At 44.2% G+C, this 23,766-nt stretch overlaps 1 protein-coding gene across 2 annotated transcripts; it reads left to right on the forward strand.

Moving 5' to 3' along the window:
• Positions 1 to 329: 329 nt before the first annotated feature.
• Positions 330 to 22,719, forward strand: LOC119164918 (uncharacterized). 2 transcript variants are annotated; one of them, XM_037417118.2, is made up of 9 exons: positions 330 to 463; positions 819 to 968; positions 4,044 to 5,842; positions 6,375 to 6,508; positions 11,929 to 11,972; positions 14,330 to 14,745; positions 15,949 to 16,217; positions 17,973 to 18,031; positions 19,781 to 22,719. In XM_037417118.2, exons 3-9 carry the CDS (start codon positions 4,095 to 4,097, stop codon positions 21,113 to 21,115), a joined length of 4,005 nt encoding a protein of 1,334 aa, XP_037273015.2. In that variant the 5' UTR covers positions 330 to 463; positions 819 to 968; positions 4,044 to 4,094; the 3' UTR covers positions 21,116 to 22,719. The 2 variants fall into 2 exon arrangements, with proteins under 2 accessions (XP_037273015.2, XP_075729409.1); XM_075873294.1 differs by lacking the exon at positions 819 to 968.
• Positions 22,720 to 23,766: the final 1,047 nt, after the last annotated feature.

The raw sequence follows: 23,766 nt of genomic DNA on the forward strand, positions 1-23,766 counted from the left end.
TGGAGAAAAACTGTTTCCAAGCCTTAGAAACGAAAGGACTGTCAAATGAAATAAATGCCTGCACCTGCTTATAACAACCATCTTTTCATGGCCATTGAATTGCCCATAATGTTTATGGGTAGTAGTCACTGTGACGATTCCATTTAAAATACTGACTTGACTAACGCGACACACAAAAACGAGTTTCGGTTTCTCTACTCATTTGTAACACGTCACAAACTTGGACTCTGAGACTTCCAACAAATAAGGTTTTAAAGATTGGCAGCTCGGAGGCTTGAAGAAAAGGAGAGAGAGAGAGAAAGGTTGGTCACTCCAAATCACGTGCTCCGAATGAACGAACGCGGCCAAACTGGTAGGTGATACGAAACGCGGCGAGCTTGATCTGAGTGTGATCTCGGCGGTCGTTTGACAGATCTCGAAACTGTGTGTACAAATGGACGTTGTGCTCAGCTGAAGAGTTAAGGTAAGGGTATTCTATCAGAACGGCCACGAGCGCGCACTTTGCTGTGCAGATTTTGACTAGAGCATCTTGACAAATCAGTCTGGCGAGAGTTGCTATTTTATGCCTGCGATCGCCGTACTGCTCAGCCGCGGTGCGCCGGCCGTTTCGAGGCGGTTATAGTTTTGGTAATAGTTCTAACTCGCTGTGCACTCCAGTTCCAGTATATGGCTTTCCTTAGTTCACACTGTTCCTACGAAAGTTATGTACGGAAGCGTGATCCGTTTGATTTCGCCGCATCGTGCACGTGTGTTCTCTCTTCGTGACTAGTGCTCATTGACCGTGCCTTAATTATTGTCACGTTTATTTCTTATGACAGCGCAAAATTTGGCAGCTGCGCAGATTACTCCGCCGATGAAAGTGTGGTATGTCGACCTGATTGTTGTTCCGTACGTGCGTCGATTATTCGTTTTCGACCGAAAGTTCCGCGAAGAACACCTTGCTCCCTCCTGCAATTGGGTATCCTGCAGTAAGTATGTGTTAGGTAGCGCTGTGGCATCTATATTTCATGGTATGCTAGTGCAAGTAAGAGTACTTTTTTGACCGCTTTCATTTGTTTTTGTGCCGTTGGGTCGGCTTCACTAGACAAGTGGGTAGACGGCATCCGGTATCACCAACCGTCAAATGTGGTCTAAATATCTTTGGAGCCTCGTTGCAAGTGGACAGATAAATAAAAATTGGCTGTCTAACGGAGAGGCTGCGAGCGCGTTAAAGCTCTACCACTCAAACGACACTTCAGTCTGCTGAAGTTGCAAGTTCGATTCCCTACGATGCATGCCGAAGCCGATTGGAATGGGAAAATGTGCTCGTGTGGGTAGCGATTTACGGTACGTGCCCATAAAGCCCTGGGTGTCAAAATTAATTGGATAATCTTCAGTGTGTCTTCCCTCGTGGCACAATGTGAGCCTTTGGGGCTTTAAACACTCGTAGTCTAATAACTTGCCAATGTTGGTTGACGTTAAAGTGATTAGTCAACATCGTGGTAGGACCGTGAAATGACTTAACAGGGTGTCAGCTCCAAGAAAACGCTTACTTAACGCTGGGCCGCCATATGCCTACTCGATTCAACTTTATCTTTTGTGCGCTGATGTCTTACATGATCCAGGGAGCTATGTACACCATGCTAGCATAACAGCTGCACTGCTCCAAGCACAAAGGGTACTTGTTTTAATTCTCAGCCATACGTGTCGCATACAGATTGTGATAAAATTTTAAAAATTCCTGTGTAGCTCATTTTGGTAGCACATTAATGATCCCTGGGTGGTCAAAATAGCCGCTTGGTGCGTCAGTTTCCGTTTCTCTAGCTAAATCAGGCTCATTGCATCGCTCCGTGATGATTACCAGTGGCCGCTTTTCCGAAATTTCAGTGGCTATGGACTGTATGTAGGATGGGCTTGAATTCATCCATTTGACTCGACTGGCTTTCACCACTGGTTAAAAGTTAATGTGTTAATTTCAACAATTACTCCCATAATTATTGTTTTTACGCATTAAAGATGCCTTCTGCCTCAAGAAAGGCAATGCCTCAAGTAGCAGACAGATACTCTGCGATTTTTAAATAATATTGGAACCTCCTTTCTGTGATTTTTAAAGAATATTGGACACATTTCTTGAAACACCCTGTATACATACATATACATATTTGGTACATATCAAATCAGCCGAGAGTGTCCATATAATTGCTATCTTTATTTCAAAAATATTAAGGAAGGAAAAGCAGCACGTCGGGCACACCAAGATTTGCTTGTTGCCACAGCCCTGATTCGGGAAGAGCTCCTGAAATTCTGCGATTTTCCCTTCCGATTTCTCGTTATAGTAACTATTTGGTCGTAAATGTGTCGAAAACATTCTTACAAGGAGTTTTAGACACCAAGAAGTTCTGTGATAGTTTTATGTTGAAGGCCATTAATTGGGGGCCACGATATTTGCTAGTAAGTGCACGTCAGTGCTATAATATTGCACGATTTACATGGCACATTTAACGATTTTGCCGAAGTTCCCACCACATGGTGGAACACCTCAGAGTGATGACAGGAACGAGCGTCACGTCACAGTAACATCACGTGGGTTACCAGGGCAGTAATGTCTGCCTGCTGGATTTCATGCGTACGTCTCCCAGCAACGAAACAATGTTGTCGAAGAATGAATGCGGCCAGTAGTGTTTGCCTGAATGTGAGCAAGTAGAGATGTGAAACTATTATTTTTTATCCTTTGGCATTGAACTTTGAGAGAGAGACATAGATGAAAAAGAAAATGCAGGGAGGTTGTGAGGTTAAAGGGGTACTGACACAATATCGGGCGAGATAGCCTGTGGGATCAATTTCCATGAACATGCATATACCATCTGCAAATTATGAATAGCTAATATAGCTTGGAAGGTATTCTACAGCAATTTTGAAGTTTGGATCTTGAAGTTATTGACACCATCAAAAGGGACCCTATGGGGACCTACTTACTGCCTTCACGTCGCCACGCTGCAGTCAATAAAACAATTTATGATGACATCGTAGCCTCTATTTTTATTTTGCCATGTTTGTTCCAGCCGTCTATACATCTCAGTGGCTGGACGCGAGTGTGAGGTCGCAGCGCACATGTTAAAAAAAAGTTTTGTGTTTGGCGACACTGCAGTCCCGTTCCCTATTCGAAAGGACTTCTTGATGCGTACCGTGCGGGAGTGCGTCACAGTTTTATAGGCTGACATGGTCAAGAGCTGCCCACGCCACGTGGCGATTGTTTCACCTGGTGGCTTGTTGTTTTCGGAGCTCTTTCAAACAGAAACCGACACTGGTCAATAATGAGGAGCCTGTAATTATGTTGCTTGCTGCAGAAAACAATGTGCCATGTTATGACTAATAGGCCCACAGGAACACATTTCGGAAGAAAAAAAAAATGTGTGGCAAAAGTTTTTGTGTCAGTACTCCTTTAACCTAGTACAAGTAAGTGGTTTGCTGCCTTGTGCAGAAATGAAATTGGACTTAGAAATGTTTTCATACTACATGAGGCCGCATTGTTTAGTAGAAGGGACCTTTTCATCAGCGAAAGACGGTGCCTCCTTTCTGCTCTGTTGCACTGGAGTACAAAGGCTGATATTGCTGCCTTGGCTGTACATTTTCGTGGGGTATCTCACATTTACAACACTTTTGAGATGTTATGGCTGCATCCAAGATGTGCTTGTCGAAAAGTTGCTTTGAAAATGGTCATCATATTTGCTATACGTATCTCCATCACTCTTTTTGAGGTGATCCCCCGAGGTTTTCGCTGATAGTTGTCACAACAGTTCTGGAAGAGGCACCACACCTCATTTCTAAATATCAAAATTCATCGCAGGCCTTAATGCAAGCACATGAAGCTGATGCTGCAGTCAACCTATCATCTGATTTTGGTGTATACTCTCTTTCAAGTTGTTGGTGGAAAACTTTCATTGCCATCTTCACGTGTGTGTGTGTTTGTGATTATTAATATTGCATAATGTGGAACATGCGCAGCATACTTAGCAGCTTGCTTGTGCTACCCAAATTGCGTACATCTGCCTCCTTACTTGCAGGTACAACAGCCTCATCTTCTAGTCACCAGGCTACAATCCCTCAATGCCAAAATGTTGTCGTTTCTAAAGAAGCGTATTGAGGCTAACCAAGGAATTTGCATAAGCAAGCTGCCAGGCCACATGTCATCACTGCCTCCTAGCGTACCTGTAAAGCATGGCTGGAATGAGGAGGCGATTCAGAAATTCATAGAAAAACATCCAGAAGTGTTTGTGATTGACAATTCTGGTCGAGTGTATTTGCGACCTTCGCCTAAAACAGCTACACCTCAGGAAGTTGCAGCCGACGACGCCACTGCCCTGTGTGGAGTGTCGGGAAAAGTGTTTCGCATATTCCCAAACTTTGGGTTTATAACTGTTGAACAACCCCTCAAGACAACCGTCTACTTTGATGTCAAGAGCTTCGAAGGCAATCGGCACACCTCTCTGATGTATGCTGGCCTGATTGAAGGTGACTGTGTCATTCTTGACGCAGCTAAATCGGAGGGGCACAAGGCCGCCTTCAAAGCAACCCGCGTGGAACGCATACAGGAGGTTGTTGCTTCAGCATCGAAGCCAACTGAAAAGCTGTCCATAAACGAGGAGGACCGGCTGTACGACCAATCCGGCATTATACACACAGTGAAGCCAGACTTCGGCTTTATTACATTCGGCCTGAAGAAGAAGAGCTGCGCATTCTTTCACAGCAGTGTCGTGGACAAGGCACTCACCAAGGGTAGCAGGAACTTAGCCGACATACTCACAACCAACGACCGGGTCCGATTTGATGCGAAGCCAGACAGCAAAGGCAGCAAGTGGGTCAAGTGGAAAGCCACCAGGGTTTGGTCTGTCCCGTCCGATATGGAGGGTGCTGCTCAGTCAGACGTCGACAGTGGCGATGAAGTCTTTATGTCTGAAGATGAGGCTGACATGAAGAGTATTCTTGATGGTAGCAGCGACTCAGAATCGTCTGACGTTGATGTAAGGGATTACTCGGTGGGGTTTCCCGACTGGGAAGAGGACACTCCGAAGGATTCATTACGTACAGGTGATGAAGCTTCCGGGGGGAAGCCCGTGCCATGGTCTGCACGCCGGACGCTCTCGAAGATTAGGGGAATCTTCTTCAAGCAGTCTGACAAAGCTGGTTGCATCTGCTCTGTGGATGGGAAGGTTAGATCATTTGCAGAAATTTCCTCCGTGTACAATGCAGGCAGACAGATCAAGTCATTCGACGAGCTGCCTTGGAGCTCAGACATCAAAGATGGGGTGGAGGTGTTCTTCGATGCTGTCGAAGACGACGGCAAATGGCTCGCCACGCTCGTGTGGACCGGCAAACGGCCGCCACAGCTCAGTGTCGAGTGCAGCAAACACACGTTCACCTCCAAGTGCTCGAAGGCGATGGACGAGAGGTGCGTAGAGGACGAACAAGGTGGTCCGTGCCGAGAGGCGGCACGCTTCCCCGGAGAACCGTCTGTCGACATTTTTCCGGGCAGGCGGGCAGTTGTCATTTTAGTAGCCTCGCGGGAGGTGCTGTGCGAAGTGAAGGAAGCCTCCGGCTCTAGGAGCCTTAGGTTCACCTGTCTCTACAAAGATGGCACAGCCATCACGGACCGCCTGGATGAGGTTCTGCGAGTGGATGACGAGGTCTGCGTCGACTACATTGTTGGCACGAGTCGGGGCAGGGAAGAGGCACGCTGTTCCCTCGCATGGCTAGGAAAGAAACCCCTGAATGCAGTTTGCCTGACCCCCGAAGACTTTCTCAAACTTCTGTGTGCACGAGCAGCTCAACGCAATAGCTCAAGCAGTAGCCCGCAGCAGCCTTTGTAAGTATCTTGAAGCATTGTTTCGGTGCGGGTTAGTTGGCATTACGCTTTTAATGTGACTGCAGCTCATGTGAAGACGGCAGAACAATAAACAAGTCTTGATCAGTCTGTTGTCTTCTATGCGCTGTAGTCACATTCGATATGTATGTTTATTCATTTTGTTTACTTGCCACTTGCACAAAAATGTAGAGGTATAATTACACCATCTTTTCATAGCTGGAGCAGTGGGAAAGTGTGTACAGAAGGCACCGGTAGTTAGAAGTGGAATGAAGTATTCTTGAAGGAGGCCCGCAAAATGGATATGTAATTGTCATGAAATTTTTGAAATGTTGTTTGCATAAAGTTTAGTCCAGGAGAATACCACGTGTCTAGGATGAAATACAACTAGTAGTTGAAGCTGCTTATCCGAACCTAATTTTTGAAATTCAACTTTTGAATTTCTGATACTTGATGTACCTGCATGCTCATTTCAGCCTGATAGTTTTGTTCAAGCTCACCATAGGCAATTTTTGCTGCCCGATCATCTGTGCAGCCGCTCTGACCCTGATGTCTTGGTGGATGCGAGCCAGCACAACGGTAGCCAGCCACACTTGGCAAACACTTTTGCAGAAGAGATGCTAGGTGCAGCGGCCGTTAAAGAAGCCGTCACTGTCCAGCAACCGCAGAGTAAGTTTCTTGTCTGTTGCCCATGCTCAAATCTATGAAAGGAAAGCTGGCGTGGCTTGTGCTTCAGAACGGGGCGACCGTGGAGTTACTTGTAGAATTGTCGCATATAGGAATATCTGCCACAATTGGATTGGCTGCGCTAGTTTCGTGACCTTGCACTGTGTTGACAGTCATTTACCTAATGTGGGACTAGCATTGCAAGTCTCAAACACGCTTGTATCTATGGAAACGATGCCGAACTATTTCTCCATGTATGTCACGTCACCCTCGCTTTTGAGTAGTAGTAGTAGTAGTAGTAGTAGTAGTAGTAGTAGTAGTAGTAGTAGTAGTAGTAGTAGTAGTAGTAGTAGTATAAACAATATTTTTGTTGAGATTGGGCTTAGTAAGGAGGGAATGGGCAGGCCCATCTGTCTAAAGAAAATGAACCCTTGTATATCTCAGTATAAAACTTGACTCGCCATCTACAGTCTGCGACAGCATTAGAAATAAAAAGCAACTTCTGCCTACAAAACCATGGTGCACTTGCCGTTCACACGTGAGAGAGTCACTCTACCAAATTTGTGCTTGAATCACGAGTTTTTTTTTTTTTTTTTTCAGCTAACGTAACTTCTATGTATATTGGGAGTTGAACAAACGGAATTTTCGTTGTGTCTGCCTGAAGTGTTACATTTAGTAGGGTTGAAAACTGGTCTAGTTGGTGATCGATCGTCATACCACGCAGGCAAAGTAGCGTACTTTTGACAATGACAAAGGAGACAGCAATATAGAGGACAAAGGGTAGCGAATGTCTAGCCTTTCTTGTCCCCTTGGTCTTTTTCAAAAGTGTGCTGCTGCACCTGTTGATATGATGAGCATAACATTTGAACCAGCAGTGCTGTCAAGAGTCCCCAACAATACTCACCAGAACATTAAAGTTTCTGAACTAAAAACCAGCGAGAAAAAAAAAAAAGAGGGCATTTTTATGGGTAAGTAAGTTATCTAAAACTCGCCAAGGGCTTGACATCACAAAAATGAGTAAGCGTCATTGGATGGAGCATGGATGCGAATTGTCTGGGGGAGGGACAGCGATGGCTGTGGGCCATGCTGGTATTTTTTCTTGATGCAGTCGAGCAAAAGCAAATTTAAGCTAGGAAATATTCTTAGCATCGCGTTACTCTACTCCTTTGTATAAGCGCTTCTTATAAAGGCGTGTAGGCGTGTGTGCGCACAGCATTGTAAGTTTCAGAGTGTGTTATGCATTCATGATGAGACAAGCGCAAAAAATACACACACTCAGAGAGGACACAGACAAGCGCTTATTAGCAACTGAAATTTTTATTTCGAAGCGAACACTAATAAATACATCAGACGCATGAACGTCACTTCCCAACTTCCCCTGTCATCATCAAAAACGCGATAATACAAAATAAGCACGCGCCCACAACCGGAAACAAACACGTACCAAGAACTAAGAAAAGAAAACGTAAAAAACAAAGAAACATAAATAAAAAACAAAAAACGTAACACAGAGAAAAACACTGGGTTATGTGACGTCCAAAAAAGCAAATTCCGCATCTGTCCCCTCCTTTCCTTATTCTATATGCTTCCATTATTTCTCTCGTCGTCCGCTTGTTGTGCCTGTCAATTCTTCGTGTGTCGTGAAATTTCGGTTGGCATGTGCATTCCTTGCAGTGCATCGCTAAGTGTGAGTAAGGGGCCCCCTTTAGTGAACTCTCATGTTCACGAAGGCGCACATTTATGCACCGACCCGTCTGACCAATGTATTTCTTTCCACATGTGAAAGGAGTTCCGTATACAACATCTTTTTTGCACTCAACGTACCTCCAACCATGCTTTATGCTGCATTTTTCCGATTCCCCAGTTCCTTTCTTGTTAGCTAGCCTTTTCACTGCTGGACAAATCTTTGATAACTTGTTTTCAGCTGAAAAAACAACCCGCACGCCATACCTTAATGCAACTTTTTTCAATCTATGAGAAATATTGTGCAGATACGGGATCACCACTGTCCGCTCTCTTTCACCCTCAACTTGTCTCCTCTCTTGGCTTGTGCCAATGATTGCATTTTTTACTTCCCGATGATTCTTCTCACAGGCCAACAGGATACAATCATCTTGGTAAGCGGCTCCCCTCAAGCGCTTGATCTGCGCGGAAACACTTTCATTCAATGAGTGTACGCACGATTTTATGAGGGCAGCTTTGATGCAAGAAGTTGCAATCCCATTCTTTACTATCTTCGAATGTGCGGAATGATAGCTCAGCAATGGTTTTTTCGATCTAGGGTGATACATCCAACACGTGTGAAAAGGAGACAAATTAATTTTTATTTCTAGTTCCAGAAACTGAATGTGACGTTCCTTTGGCACTTCAAAGGTAAACTGTAAGCCACACCCGTTTTTCCTAAAAGCTTTTAAAACAGTCACTAACGTTCTCATACCCGGATCATTTTTTACCAAAACAAGGTAGTCATCTACAAATCTAAACAGCTTCAGATCCATACCATCTAGCTCTTTACCTACTGCTGTGTCGAGTTTGCTCAAAAAAACATTGCATAAGATCGGGGCGATACTAGACCCAATGCAAATCCAATCCTTCTGGACGTACACTTTTTCATTCCAACCCACTAGCGTGGAACTCAGATACATGGCCAAAATTTCCATAAAAGCTTCTACAGACACACCACAGGCGTTACAAAAAGCCTTTCTAACCCTGCCACCATCACCTCGTTAATCGCTCTCTACGTTTGCAAGATTCGCATTGCCTCTTGGTATAACCGAGCGTCGCTGTGCCCCCCGGATGTGCAACTTTTGTGCGGGTTACTGGCTCCTACTCGTGGAAACAGCAGACGTTTATGCAAAAAACTGTCCTCGGAATGGAGCCTTCAGGTTCGGTACTTCAAAGACTGCTTGCGATTGGCCTGTCGCACTCAGAGTGGAAATGGACACCGACATTACCGAGAGTGGCTACGGCTGTCAGAAAGTGCCACAAAGGCTTTGTGGAACCAGGCACGAAGAAGTTTACCCAAGAAGGAAAGACGCACAAGTACGGAAGGAAAGGTCATGATCCTAGGAGATCTGGCTTTGCCCGACCATCATAAAATGCTTCTTCAACACGGACCCAAGTTCTGTGTGGAACCAGTTCTCTCCCGTGCCGAGAAGGTGGAAGTGGCCAGGTCCGTGGCAAGCCGTGTGAAGGACGAGGAAAAACTGAGGTGCAGTACTGATTGCGTGTATGTGTTTTCGTCTAGCAATGTAGCACCACACATGGCAAAGAAAATGGGACCTGTGATTAAGTTCCTGTCTGCTAGTGGTAATCGTATTGCAGTTTCGGATAAGGAGGGTTACTTTGTGATTTTGCCAGAAAAGCTATATTTGGAGAAGGCCCAGGCTGCTATAGAAAAGAATTTCCGCAAAGTTGAGGAGAAGGTTAGCCTTGTAAAACGTCGGGCGTTTAGGAAGCTAGATGACTTGAACCTGAGCAGGCTGTCTTCAGCAGTAAAAGGTTAAAAAGGCTTGTTGCTGGAAGCGTTCTTTACGGTGAAAACACACAAGGAGAACCTTCCGTTCCGAACCATTGTCTCGGAAAGGGGTACCTGGCTACGTCTCGTGTCCGAATTTTTGCAAAAACACCTGAAAACGCTCTGGTATTGTGACCCTTTTTTGGTTTCCAATTCCGTGGAAGTAGTGGACTACTTAAAGGGAGATGATGTAAGGGTCTCTGATGCCTTCAGTATTGATGTCGTCGATCTATATTATTCTGTTCCGCATGGTCCTTTACTACAAAGCGTACAAGACTGTATCACCGAAAAAAATGATGAAGTGGCTTTTTGTAATGCCTGTGTAGTGTCTGTAGAAGGTTCTATGGAGATTTTGGCCATGTATCTGAGTTCCACGCTAGTGGGTTGGAATGAAGAAGTGTACGTCCAGGACGGGATTTGCATTGGGTCTAGTATCGCCCCGATCTTATGCAATGTTTTTTTGAGCAAACTCGACACAGCAGTAGGTAAAGGGCTAGATGGTATGGATCTGAAGCTGTTTAGATTTGTAGATGACTACCTTGTTTTGGTAAAAATTGATCCGGGTATGAGCACGTTAGTGACTGTTTTAAAAGCTTTTAGGAAAAACGGGTGTGGCTTACAGTTTACCTTTGAAGTGCCAAAGGAACGTCACATTCAGTTTCTGGAACTAGAAATAAAAATTAATTTGTCTCCTTTTCACACGTGTTGGATGTATCACCCTAGATCGAAAAAACCATTGCTGAGCTATCATTCCGCACATTCGAAGATAGTAAAGAATGGGATTGCAACTTCTTGCATCAAAGCTGCCCTCATAAAATCGTGCGTACACTCATTGAATGAAAGTGTTTCCGCGCAGATCAAGCGCTTGAGGGGAGCCGCTTACCAAGATGATTGTATCCTGTTGGCCTGTGAGAGGAATCATCGGGAAGTAAAAAATGCAATCATTGGCACAAGCCAAGAGAGGAGACAAGTTGAGGGTGAAAGAGAGCGGACAGTGGTGATCCCGTATCTGCACAATATTTCTCATAGATTGAAAAAAGTTGCATTAAGGTATGGCGTGCGGGTTGTTTTTTCAGCTGAAAACAAGTTATCAAAGATTTGTCCAGCAGTGAAAACGCTAGCTAACAAGAAAGGAACTGGGGAATCGAAAAAATGCAGCATAAAGCATGGCAGGAGGTATGTTGAGTGCAAAAAAGATCTTGTATATGGAACTCCTTTCACATGTGGAAAGGAATACATTGGTCAGACGGGTCGGTGCATAAATGTGCGCTTTCGTGAACATGAGAGTTCACTAAAGGGGGCCCCTTACTCACATTTAGCGATGCACTGCAAGGAATGCACATGCCAACCGAAATTTCACGACACACGAATAATTGACAGGCACAACAAACGGACGACGAGAGAAATAATGGAAGCATATAGAATATGGAAAGGAGGGGACAGTTGCGTCAGCCAAACGTCAGTTCTAGTAACAGATGCGGAACTTGCTTTTTTGGACGTCACATAACCCAGTGTTTTTCTCTGTGTTACGTTTTTTTGTTTTTTATTTATGTTTCTTTGTTTTTTACGTTTTCTTTTCTTAGTTCTTGGTACGTGTTTGTTTCCGGTTGTGGGCGCGTGCTTATTTTGTATTATCACGTTTTTGATGATGACAGGGGAAGTTGGGGAGTGACGTTCATGCGTCTGATGTATTTATTAGTGTTCGCTTCGAAATAAAAATTTCAGTTGCTAGTAAACGCTTGTCTGTGTCCTCTCTGAGTGTGTGTATTTTTTGCGCTTGTCTCATCATGAACCATTACCAACACGCCCAACTGGCAGTCATCCTTATTGTTATGCATTGCGGAGTGTCCTGGTCATCGGGAGCTCGGACAACGTGTCTACAGCTTTAACTACTGCCCTGTTCCAGGAGACTCCAAGGCGAAGCAGACTGGTGCTCACGCCATAGTAAATGTAAGAGCACGTACATTTTTACGTCCAACCCCTCTGGACCTCCCTGGCATGGCCTTTTACTCTAGCTTTCTCTGTCCATGCTCATCGCATGTTCTTCTGGGAGAAAATGCCCCTGCTTTGATATTCTCTATGGCACTCGCCTTCTGCTACACTTCTGTCTTTGCGAGCTTTACGGAACAGTGTCACAGGTCCACCACTTGACTATTCTGTCAGTCAATCAATCTATCGTTGCATCACTCGGAATTCACACGAAAGGGACTTGGTGTCACATGACAGCACCCGCCAAACTTCCCACTTTTGTCAAGAAATGCCACATTTTCAGCACACGCCACTTGCTTGTTATTTTCGTAGAATAAGCACCAGTAATTTCACTGTTTTTCATTCGCCAAAACAGCCTTGCAGCAGGAACTCCTTTAGAGTAGGCACAAATGCTGTTTTTTTTTTTTCGGAGACGACTTGCCAGATTACTTTAACCCACAGTAATGGTTACCTTCCCACATGAGTACTGCAGAGAACAAGTGCATCTGAAAGTTTGCTGAAACATGATATTGGTGACTGCACTGTGGGAGAAAAAAAAAAGTCACCATTTTATTCCAGCACTGTCGGTTGGTAGTAGAGAAAAGTCGGTTGGAGTTTGTGGCATGGAAAGGGGACACACGAAACATGGAACACGAGACAAACATTACAAACATTGTTTCTGCTGTCTAATTGTCTTTTTTGCATTCATATTTTGCATGCCTTCCTTTTATCACTCAGGCTCCTTAGTGGGCACCAATCTCATGACGTGCTTATGATCGCCATGTAAAACAAACTTTAAAACCATTTCTTGCACTAGATGCTGTGAAGTTCAACTAATGGTATAGTTATTTGTGCAGACGTCAAGCATGTCAGTAGCTTCTGTGTAATGGCTGTGCTTCTCTAAACTGTGTGAAACATATCGATGCGGGGTTGCTGCAGTGCGACGTGATGACTCCGCAAAATCATCTAAGCCCTGTTCTATGTGCAGAGGCCTGCGGGGACACAAGCTAGCTTCCGTGCTACTGGGGCATGTTCCATCATTTCGTTACTTTCATGCATTCCTTCTTTCTTTCCTTTCCTGAGCGATATCTTCACACTTTGTACGTGACCTTGAATGGTTTTAAATACTGCGATGGACTCTTGAAGCTGTTTCACATGGCAACACAGTTTATTTCTGTTGCGGTGCAACTGCATCAATCGTCATGCGACCATGCAACAGCGTTCGGTGATGTGGATTGCACGGTTGTTACAGTTGGCACGACTTTCAGCTGTGCAACGTGAAAATGCCATTGAACTATCAATTTTCCTGCCTTTTATGTTATTTCACATGAGGCCAGCTTGTTTCCAGTTGCATTTTAGGTAATCTTCTAAAAACTGCATTGGCCTTAAAGCTTCCAAGGAAGACTAACGACATGGTGTTGGTTTCCTTTAACTATACAGGTGTGAGTATTTTCAGGTAGCTTCAAAAAGGTAGGCTCAGACAGCTGAGATAGCTTCAGGCAGCAAGTATTCATATAACAGATATAGTCTAAGGTAGTAGGTAGATGCATAGAGCCAAGATTGCTTTGGATTGTACATAAATTCAGAGAGGATAGCATGATAGCTTCATAGCAGGTAGCTTCAGATAGGTTCCAGGTGGATTAAGATAGCAGAGTTGGCTTCAAGTAGCAGAGATAGCTTGGTGTAGGAGGCAGATTCAGACACCAGAGATAACTTCAGTTAGTAGGTAGGTTCGGACAGATAGCATAAGGGAGCAGGTAGCTTCAAACTGCAGAGATAGCTCCAAATAGAAAATAGGTTCAGATAGCAAAGATAGCCTTAGCTAGCTGTAGCTTCAGGCAGTGTGAATAGCTTCAAATAGATGGTAGATTCAGACAGCCGAAATAGCTTCAAATAGCAGGGGACACTCAACCTTCAATATAACAAATTATTGTTTTAACGAAGTAAGTGAAGAATAGTTTGTCATGAATAGTGTTACAAATAATCGCTTATAACAAAGTTTTGAACATAAGATATAACGAAGTATATTTATGGCAGATGTGACTTGGTGATAATGATGTTCAAGTGAACATTCAAACAGCAGAGATAACTTCTAGTGGCAAATAGCTTCAGATAACATCAGATATCTGAGGACAACTCCAAAGTAGCTACTACAGAAATTACACTGTCATTATAGCACGTACATGCTAATAAGTATTAATATATGACACAAGGAGTAGCGACCTGCCTTTTTTTTTTCCTCCTTGTGCTGCAGTCTTTCTATGTGAGACAGCCTTTAGGTTTCAACGCTTCAGATGTGGGCTTTGCGGCAGCTACAGAGGTTGCGGGTGTTTTTGCAGGCTGACTCGGGCGTGCAACATGTTTCGGCGCCAATGGCTCACTCTACAAAGGAGCCTTCCATCTCGATCTATCCCAGCGTGAGGGGAACGATCGTTGAACTACTCGACTGCATGGCCACGGTCAAGGTCCAAGAGGCGGAAGGCGTGCGCGAGATAGTCTTCACCAATGGCTACTTCTACAAGGACGGGGAGGTCGTTCTAGATGATCTCAAGGAGGTACTGCGCGAGGGAGACGAAGTCAGCCTAAACTACATGGTTGCGACGATGGCTCACAAGGAAGTCGTCCACTGCGACCTCGTCTGGCAGGGGAGAATGCCGAGAAATGCGAACTGCCTGAGCCCCGACGCGTTCGCAAAGAGTCTAAGCATCAAAGCGGCTCCCACCGGTGTCAGGGCCTCCATGGACGATCTGTGCAGGTAATTATTGGTAGCGCAGTGAGCGCAAAACGCGTTGAGCACGAATTTCACATTGAATTTCAACGTGCCTGCTTGCAATGAGTATACCAAAACAGCTGGGGCTGCTTCACGAACGGTAGGGCCTGATGGCGGAACTGTGTTATTCGATACTTTTACGAGCTTTGTTTACAAATGGTGTTTTGTGGCTTGTTTTCATGTACATTCAAGAAGCGGCCAGTAGTATGTCGTGATACCGTAAGTGTTCGAGCGTTTGCGAGACAGTCTAGTATCATTCCGAGCATCGTGATCATTTTGTTTTGTTTTTTTTTTTCGTTTCCCCGCTGGTCATGTGAGCTGAGTAACACATGAATTGAATAAATGTGGTGGTCCGATTCCAAATTTTCCGCTTCTCTGTGTTCGTCCCAAAGGGTCGCAAAACAATGTGCATTTCTTAGGCTACATAAAAATGAAGATTTTTGGCTGCTTAAAAAGACTTGGCAGATACAATGTCATTGATTTTTCAGTCGATATACTCGTGTCTTTGTTGCATTTCTCTCTGTTGTATCTCTACTGGAAGATGTGCATGTTCTGATGGCAATGAAAGTGTGAGTAATTGAGGCATGTGCTGACTTGAATGGACACTGAAGAGCAAAATGCTTTTTTGCATAAAGTACGATTTCGCGATCCCGAAAACACCACTCTTACCGCAGCACGACGCTTGGTAAGCGAGAAAATGCACCAAAAAAGAAACTGCGGGTGGAGATTCCCGCATCAAACACTGTGAAGTCATCAATATTTAAAGGCATCTACTGGTTCCTAAGTAGCTTCTAATTAAAAAAATTGAAGTACATTGTAATCTGAGGGTGCCGTAGGCTTGACATACAAAGTCTCAGAAAATTTCGGGGAGCCCATGTCATGAAAATACGAAATATACATTGTGGAATTTTCTGCATCACGTGCGGGGATTATGGTGCGAAATTTGAAAACGAAACTTCAACCTTGATTTTCTCCAATAATAATGAAGTTATGACAGCGAAACTTATGACATTAGAGTTCTCAGAGTGCAGTTTATCAATCCAATACTCAATATTTCTATTTAGTGTCTCTTTAATGATGCTTTGGTGCTTGGGGAAATATCTTTTTTTTTCTCTCCCCCCCCCCCCCTCTCCCCACGCTTGGGGGTCCATTTTAGTTTCTACTGATACGTTTTTGTCCTTCCTCTAGGCCACCCACGAAGCAAAAGCGAAGCAATCTGCCGGAGAGTGCGTCGGTGAACCACATTGGCCTTTCCACGTCTGTGAACCAAGTCGGTTCCTCTGGAGCATTTCAGACTGTACCTGCAGAACCGCGCCCCATGGCGGCAGTGAACTGTACCATGCCACGAGGAACCGATGGGGCCAGCGCGACCGTGACCCATACCACTGCTGTTCCTGTGTCGGAGCAACGCGTTGAGCAGCTCGCGGAGGAACCTCAAGCGGACTCCACGAGAGCAGGTTCGGAGAAATAGTGCGGGGGTTTATGAGGTGTCATTTTACATCGGTAGCACACCGTAAAAATACGGTATTCACTCCTGAAGCAATAACAAATTCTTGGAACAGAATGCGTTGCTGGAGCCAACGTTTTAACAAGAGGCCTTGTCTTCTTGAAGGCAGCAACGTTGAAAAAGACAAGCAACCCCGCTTCGCCAAGCAAAAATTGAGAAAATGAAGCAGTCTCCAGCTGCTAGTGGCCTGATTATTCTATGCATGGCTCGAAAGCTCAGTGGGTAATTATGGAGATGCGCCTCATGTGAGTCTTGCAAGCTGTCTACATCTACGTGTTCATTTTCAGTTAACTGTTCTCTCAAAAGTGGCACTCGGTGTGTGATATGCAGACAATGGTCCCATTGTCAAGGACTTCAGTGCAATCTAAGGTTATCATTTAAAGTGAAATATTGTATAAGAACTGAAGAACAGAAAAAGAAAAAATCAGCAACAGAAAAAATTGATTGCTTATTTTGTGTTAAAGGGGCCCTGAAACACTTTTTTTTGTGTAAACATGGAATCAATTCACTGGAAAAGCGTATTACCTCACCAATTGAATGCCACAAAAATTTTAAGAATCCGTCTAGTAGGAGCGGAGTCACAAAGATTTGTTACACGCTGCAACCGTGTTCTCTCTGCTCTCGTCCCGACGAAAATGCTGGAAGCCGAGCACGGAGGAATGGGAGTTGCAAACAAAAAACGTCTCTTGCGCCTCGTGACCTTGAGCCTTTTTTTTCTTTTTTTTTCTTCGGATGCGCAGTTTTTTCAGTGCGATCACGCACGCACGCGTGTACAAGTAACGGCCTCTCATGGCAACCTCTCTAACAACAGAGCACGCCATGTTCAAATCAGCCAATGGCTGATAAATGGGCTTACTGGGCTTATTTTCCGTGATTGAGAGAAGAGAAAGCTATTTTTAGCTGACTTTGATAATATATTGTGAATTCCAGGCCGCATGTTGCGTTATAATATTTGGCTCGCGTGCTGTCGGGAGCCTTAACTATCGATCGGTAGGAAAACAAATTGCTATAGTCAGTACAGTTAGTTGTGCTGGTAGTAATGCTTAAGCCCTAGTTTTAATAAAAGAATGAATACATGCTTTCAGATACAGCCAATGTTTTTAGATAATCATATTGGTTTGTTTAGATAATGTTGACTGATTTGTATGTCGGCTGCCTTAGTGTAAAACGGGTTCATCTGAATGACCACAAATTACTTGTCGAAGGTGAATTCCCGCATCTCTTTGCTCAGGAACTAGTGACTTTGTTGGAACAGTCACTACTTGGATTGGTCTCTTTTTCAAGACTCTGACCGGGCTCCTAGTGATCTTGAGTCTTCATGAGCTTTTTACTTTTTCAAAGTTGTACTGAATTCACTAACCGAATCGAATGGCAAGGACTATTTTAATCGTATTCAAGTTTTTTGTGAACCCCTGCCTCTATATTCTAGAAAAATGGGCTTGTGAAAATGAGCAGCATTGATTACTAGTAATACTTTTATAAGAATAACTTGCTGTTATTGCTTACTACTAACACTTAATTGTCAGTTTTTTTTATTATTAATAATATTTTTTCAATGAGCATGAGTATACCATGCTGCCATCAGACTATGTGCCACATTTGGATTTTGCGTAGCAATACTTTGATTATTAGTGAACCGAGTGGCATATGTGGTTTTCGTTACAAGGATGTTTGCCAAGGTGTGTGTATTGTTTTTATACTGCAGGACCGGATGACACTGCGGGTTCCATTTCATCTGTGCCTAGCATTCCGCCTGTGCCAAGCGTGAGTATGCCCTTCACGGTGACATTGTTTACGTAACCCTGCTTTTTGGTCAGAAAGCTATAGCTGCATCTGGCAGGGAATGCTATTGTCACTTTGAACAGACACTTCACCATTAGTGTTGTTCGCTAGAATGGAAGGGCTGACAGCGATGGCTAAGAGATAGGAGGGACAACGAAAATAAGAAAACTTGGAGGCATAAAATGGAATCAGCTGGCTCAGTGCAGGGTGTGGTTGGAAATCAGTGCAAAAGGTTTTTCGTCCTTCTGTGGACATAAGACAGGCTGATTATAATGATGATTATTATAATGATGGACTGTTTTGCGGAAGTGTAGTAATGTCGTATTCGCAAAGGCTCCATTGCTCAGCCATCATAGGGGTAGTCTTGCTTCAAAGCTTATTGATAAGTCTGAAAAAAAAAAAAACTGAGTGAGAAATGCCATGAGGCACTAACTTTGTCTGCTTGAGAACAGAAATAAAATAGCTAATAGTTGTATAAAGATGTTGCATGTTAACCCTTTCAGGCGCCATGTACACCACTCGTTTTCGTTATTTGCATCAAGTAGAGACTAAGGAAGAGCAAGATATATCGTACGTTAGATGAATTGAACCTCTTGCATGTATAATTTGTCTTCATTCAACCTCATTTTGCAGTGTACTGATACATATGATCACTTTTCTGAAGGCACTGCCACGCTTGATGAGTCGTGCGATGTGCCGCTTTCGGCAAGCAATGTGAAAAGTAGAAATTTTCCTTGCTCACAACTGACACAACCAAAAATAAATTTCCACTGTATTTCTAGCCTGAGATTAGATTCTATTTATGCCAAGAGTAAGCATCAATGAATTCAGGATAAAGAGATATTTAATTGCAACTTAATTAGAACAAGTTACTATGACACACACATATTCAACAATTATCTCATTTTTGTTGCAATAGAATTTTGAGTACCTTCAAGTAACGTTGTAGCGATTTGACACATTTACAGACATTATTTCTTGATAGTTGGCATCTGAAAGGGTTAAAGCAGTCTCATTTTTCAACCTTTTAGGGATGACAGTGAGAGTATGCCAAAACAGATTGAAATTCGTGATGTCGTTTTAATGTGCTGATGTGAAGTAGTCGGGAACCGAAAATTGCTTCCTCATATTTTGTTTCGTCAGCCAGCCTTTTTTCACCAAATTCGAATGATTGCTTGTGCAGACAAAACTAACTAACCCAGTGTTTCAACAAGCCTCAAAATATGCAGGCACAACTTGATATTTTTGGTGTGGACGATATGGCACAGCGCACTTATAATGATATTCAAGTGCCAAGGAAATCTCATCGTTATGACCGATAATTATTATAAGTGGGTTGAAAAAAAGAAAGAGATGAAAACATTTTAATTAGCATAAAGTTAAGCGTGACACTGAAGTGATAGGACAGGACACACGCGCTCCCAGGAGCGTCGCAATCAGCCGTTTATGTTAGCATAGAAAGCTTATAAAACTGGAAGGTGTAATCGTTGTTTATCATTATATTTGATGTATTATTGTAAACGGTATCACTATGAGTGGAGTCGGCTGTACTAAAAAAAGCACGAGTGTCTTGTGCATCTTCACAAAGGGTGTCAGTTGCATTGGACTTAACCATGCTAACTGCATTTCTAGATATTGGTGTTCTTGCTATCTTTTAATGCCCTTTAAAAAACAAAAATACCGATGTTGTCATCTGTGACCTAACAGCGGTAAATTTGCCTTAAATTTTAGGATGAGACCCTGCTTCGGCTAGCAAGGATGGTGGTTCAAGAGATACGGGCCGAGTTCTTGGATGAAGTACGAAAGTGTGTGGAAGCGTCCATGGAACGTTCGAGGATACCGGTTCGCGACGCCGAATCTCAAACGAGTGCAGAGCATCCGTGCACGGACTCCGAAAGCGAGAGCACTTCTCCCTTCTTCAGCCCACGTAGCACTCCGACGCGAGAGTTGGGCATGACTTGCTCGCCGCCATCGATGACGCTGTTGGTACCACACCGGCTGCGATTTTCAGCCACCGCTTCCGACAGCATTGCAACACTGCCACCGAAGCTCCAGAACATTCACTCTACCAACAACACTGCGGTTGGTACTTCGTGTGAACTGGATAGCAATGGCGGATCACTGACACCAGTTCGTGCCGACAGCAGGCCAGGCGCGGTCAGCACTTTAGATGAGATCCCTGGTGTCAAGCCATCAGAAGGTGAGCCAGAAAACTCCGTTGCTTTTGAGCCAATGGAGCGACAGAAAGTTCTGCCCACTACCAACAGTGCTTCTGGCACTTCATATGAAGACAACCGCAGCAGACTACTGCTGCCCATCCTAGTTCCAAGCATAGGGGCGGCAGGTGCGGTCGCAACTCCAAATGAGACCGCCAATGTTGCTAGTGTTACTTCGCAGTCACTTACGGCTTTAGTTAGGCATCCTGACTATATTGAAGAACTGGCCACACCTATTATTTCGAAGGCTTCAGCAGCATCAGATAAGTCTGGTGCAACAAGCAAGCAGTCGTACCTGTTGGAAGCAGCGGCAGCAGGAGACATTTCGAGCCCTCCTGAATACCATAGTTCGTTGCCTCTGAGTGACACTCTAGACAAGTTGCCTACTGAAGACACTCAAGAGGAAGTTGTTGATGGTTCAGTGCCAGTGAGCGAGAATGAGACAGCTTTATCAGGGAGGCCAAATGACTCTGCCGATAGTATTGTGTCGCGAAAAATGGCTGAAAGTAAGGGTGATAATGCTCATACCGACATTGATGTTATACAGGCAACCAAAATTGAGACATTGGCTGAATTGCCAGAAACAGTAGGGTGCATAGTTTCGCAGGAAATCGCCGAAAACGGGGCACCAGACCTGTCAGAAATGGCCCACGAAGCTCTCGTAGAAGCCTCTCAGCCAACAGCTAAGGCTGAAGTATCGGGCACATTTGAAATGCCACACGAAGCCATTGTTGACATCACCGGTCATGAGCAGACTGCCGAAGAACTATCCAGCACGTCGGAAAAGGCAGACAGTGCACCTGACAGTGCCCCTGCCAATAACCGAAATGATTCCAATGGCTGCCAGTGATTTGGATTTGCTACCAGCATCTAGCTTCCCTGTAAATTTATATAATGTCACCATCTCGCCATCAGCGCTTCCCTATACAAACAACAGAATCACCAGGTGACGATTCAATGCAGAAGTCTGCCGCGTGACTGGACATACGTGATTTCAAGGGATCGGATGTGCGATAATTCTGTGTTTTGAGCAAACATCTCGTATGTATCCATCGCTTGGTTAAATGCGTGCATAAAGAGTATTGCTCCAGCCATTAGGATTCGTGTCATGTGCAGAATGAGTCGTTGAAGTGAATATTTTTGGAAAACGGAACAAGTCTAGCTTTCTCGTGTGGCTGATGACACGTTCCGATCAGCATATAGAAGTGCACTAATTTAGTGAAAAGACTTCCGGCACTTTGCAGTCAGAAAAAAAAAAAACATTTCCTGTTGCTATCAGCATCATATTTATGTATCACTTCTTTTTGCGTTCTTTTCTATAAAATGTGTGATTCATTTAAGTTGTGTGCTGTTTCGTGTTAAGTGACATCAAGCGAGCCTAAAGTGCCTCTTTTTTTTTTAACCAAATACTGCGAGACACTTAAAATTTCACCTGTAGCTTCGTCTAAGCAGTTGCAGCAACACCCGCCACCATGAAGAGATGCCTGTAGCTTATATTTTTCGGTTATTGTTTGTGAGCATGGTGTGGGTTTCACGGAAATAACAGCATACTCTTAAATACTGTCCTTGTTTTTTTTTTTTACCTACAAACTATCTCTAGAGCTTCAGGCGTATACGGTACAAAGAAACAAAGCAGGACATCAGGAAATATAGGGACACAGCACCTGTTGTGGCACTTTGCGTCGTGTCCTCGTTTCTTCTGTCGTCCGTCGCCTCCTTGTGCTAAACTTCTATATATGCAGGACCAACTATGTCACCAGCTCACTTTGATGGAATCTGTTTCGCTCAGAGGCCTGAAACCCTTGGAGGAGGTCTCTTCTTTTAACTGCCCAGTCAAACACGCAAAAATACATCGAGCGTATGTTTTTATGTCTCGTAATAATATGGCACATGGAAAAAAGCACAGGCTATTAACGTTGATATGAGCACGAAACCTGTTCTTGCTGCGTCACGTCCCATTGGGTGCCACTAAAAACGTGTTCCAGAGTGCCAGTACACAACTATCACACCTTAATCTTTTGATGCAGAAATAAATCTAAAGCCAAAGCCAAACTATGCAAACTAGAGGTGCTTCCATAATTTATTGTGGCATTTATGTGTCTGTGGTGTCAAAATCTACGAAGGGTCAAGTAGAAATATGGCTCTAATTAGTCAGCTGTCTACTCATTCTAGCGGCCAGTTTCTTTGCAGCACCTCTGTTCCTACAAGCTGCAACTCCATATCCATGCCTCGCCACCAAACCTAAGAACCTTGATATGTGCGGAAGCACCATCCTCGCAGTTTAGTTGTATTCACCAAGGCTCCCCTATAGGTCTAATTATCTAGTGATAAGCTGATGGTACAAACCTGAACGTCTTTCAGAACAGTAGGTATCTTATACTATTGTGTTCTTGTGTGTGCCTGTTCAGGTGATGTTTACATTTGTGAAATCTTCAATAAAGCTGTTCGTCTGGAGTTTCGTGGTTATTGGAACTATCATCATTTCGACGTGAGAACTTGGGGTAAAAAAAAAAAGGCGGGGGGGGGGGTCTTGTATGCTGCTATACACTGGACAAGGTGAAAAGAATAGCATGTGCGTCAGCGCGCCCTTTGCACTTTCTTCTTCGTTGGCGTCGCAATCACTACTGCGCCGCCACAACGGAGACCACGATATGTGCTCTCAGCACTAGGCATGCCAGGAGGCGGAGAGAGTACACACCATTGGAAGCGATATCCGCTTTTTTTTTTTTTATTTCCAGAATTATTTTTGTGGTCGTATTGGAGAACAAGTTGCCTTTTATGACATGGCTCGAAAGCAGGTCATACCATGAAAAGCGTGAGCTCTGTAATGGAAAAGCAGAATTCTGCCGGAATATACAAAAGAGTCCAGGGCAGAGGTGAATCTAGAGGTGGGGGGGGAGTGCTGTGTCAGCACTCCCTCTCCCTCTTCTGGGCTTGTCGTCCACCTCAATTAGGACAATTGAAGGGTAGCACTGTGATCTGACGCTGACACTATTTATGCTATGATAGAGCTAGTTTTTGTGCTACCAACCCCCCTCCACCCCAACATAAGTGGCTAGATCGGCTAGAGGAAAGGTATTGAGGACAGAAAGGCCGTAGGAACCGGAGGGCAGGAAAAGAAACAGTAATGATCGCACGTGGCATGCGCATATCGCAATGTAATTGATGCAATTTTTATGGTCACATTTATTGACCTGCAGAATGTGTGCTTGTGTCACCTGCCACATAAGACAAGGCGGTAAAAGATTACAAAAATCGTATGGAGGAGAATAGGTTCGTGGGGGAACTAACCTTGCAAGGTGTGCAGGTAACTGCCTAAGCTGTTTCCGGCTGAAAGCCATATAGACACAGTTAAGACATGATCGAAATAGGACGATTTCGTGAACATGTTTTACGCATCACATGGACGCATCACGAATGCGCGGCTGCAGGTGCGAAAAGTAATCAGATTTTTGTTGTACGATCAAATGAGAAGCATTATATGCTGATGTTCCCATCAAG

This window comes from Rhipicephalus microplus, chromosome 9, assembly GCF_043290135.1.
Source record: "Rhipicephalus microplus isolate Deutch F79 chromosome 9, USDA_Rmic, whole genome shotgun sequence".
NCBI lineage: Eukaryota > Metazoa > Arthropoda > Arachnida > Ixodida > Ixodidae > Rhipicephalus > Rhipicephalus microplus.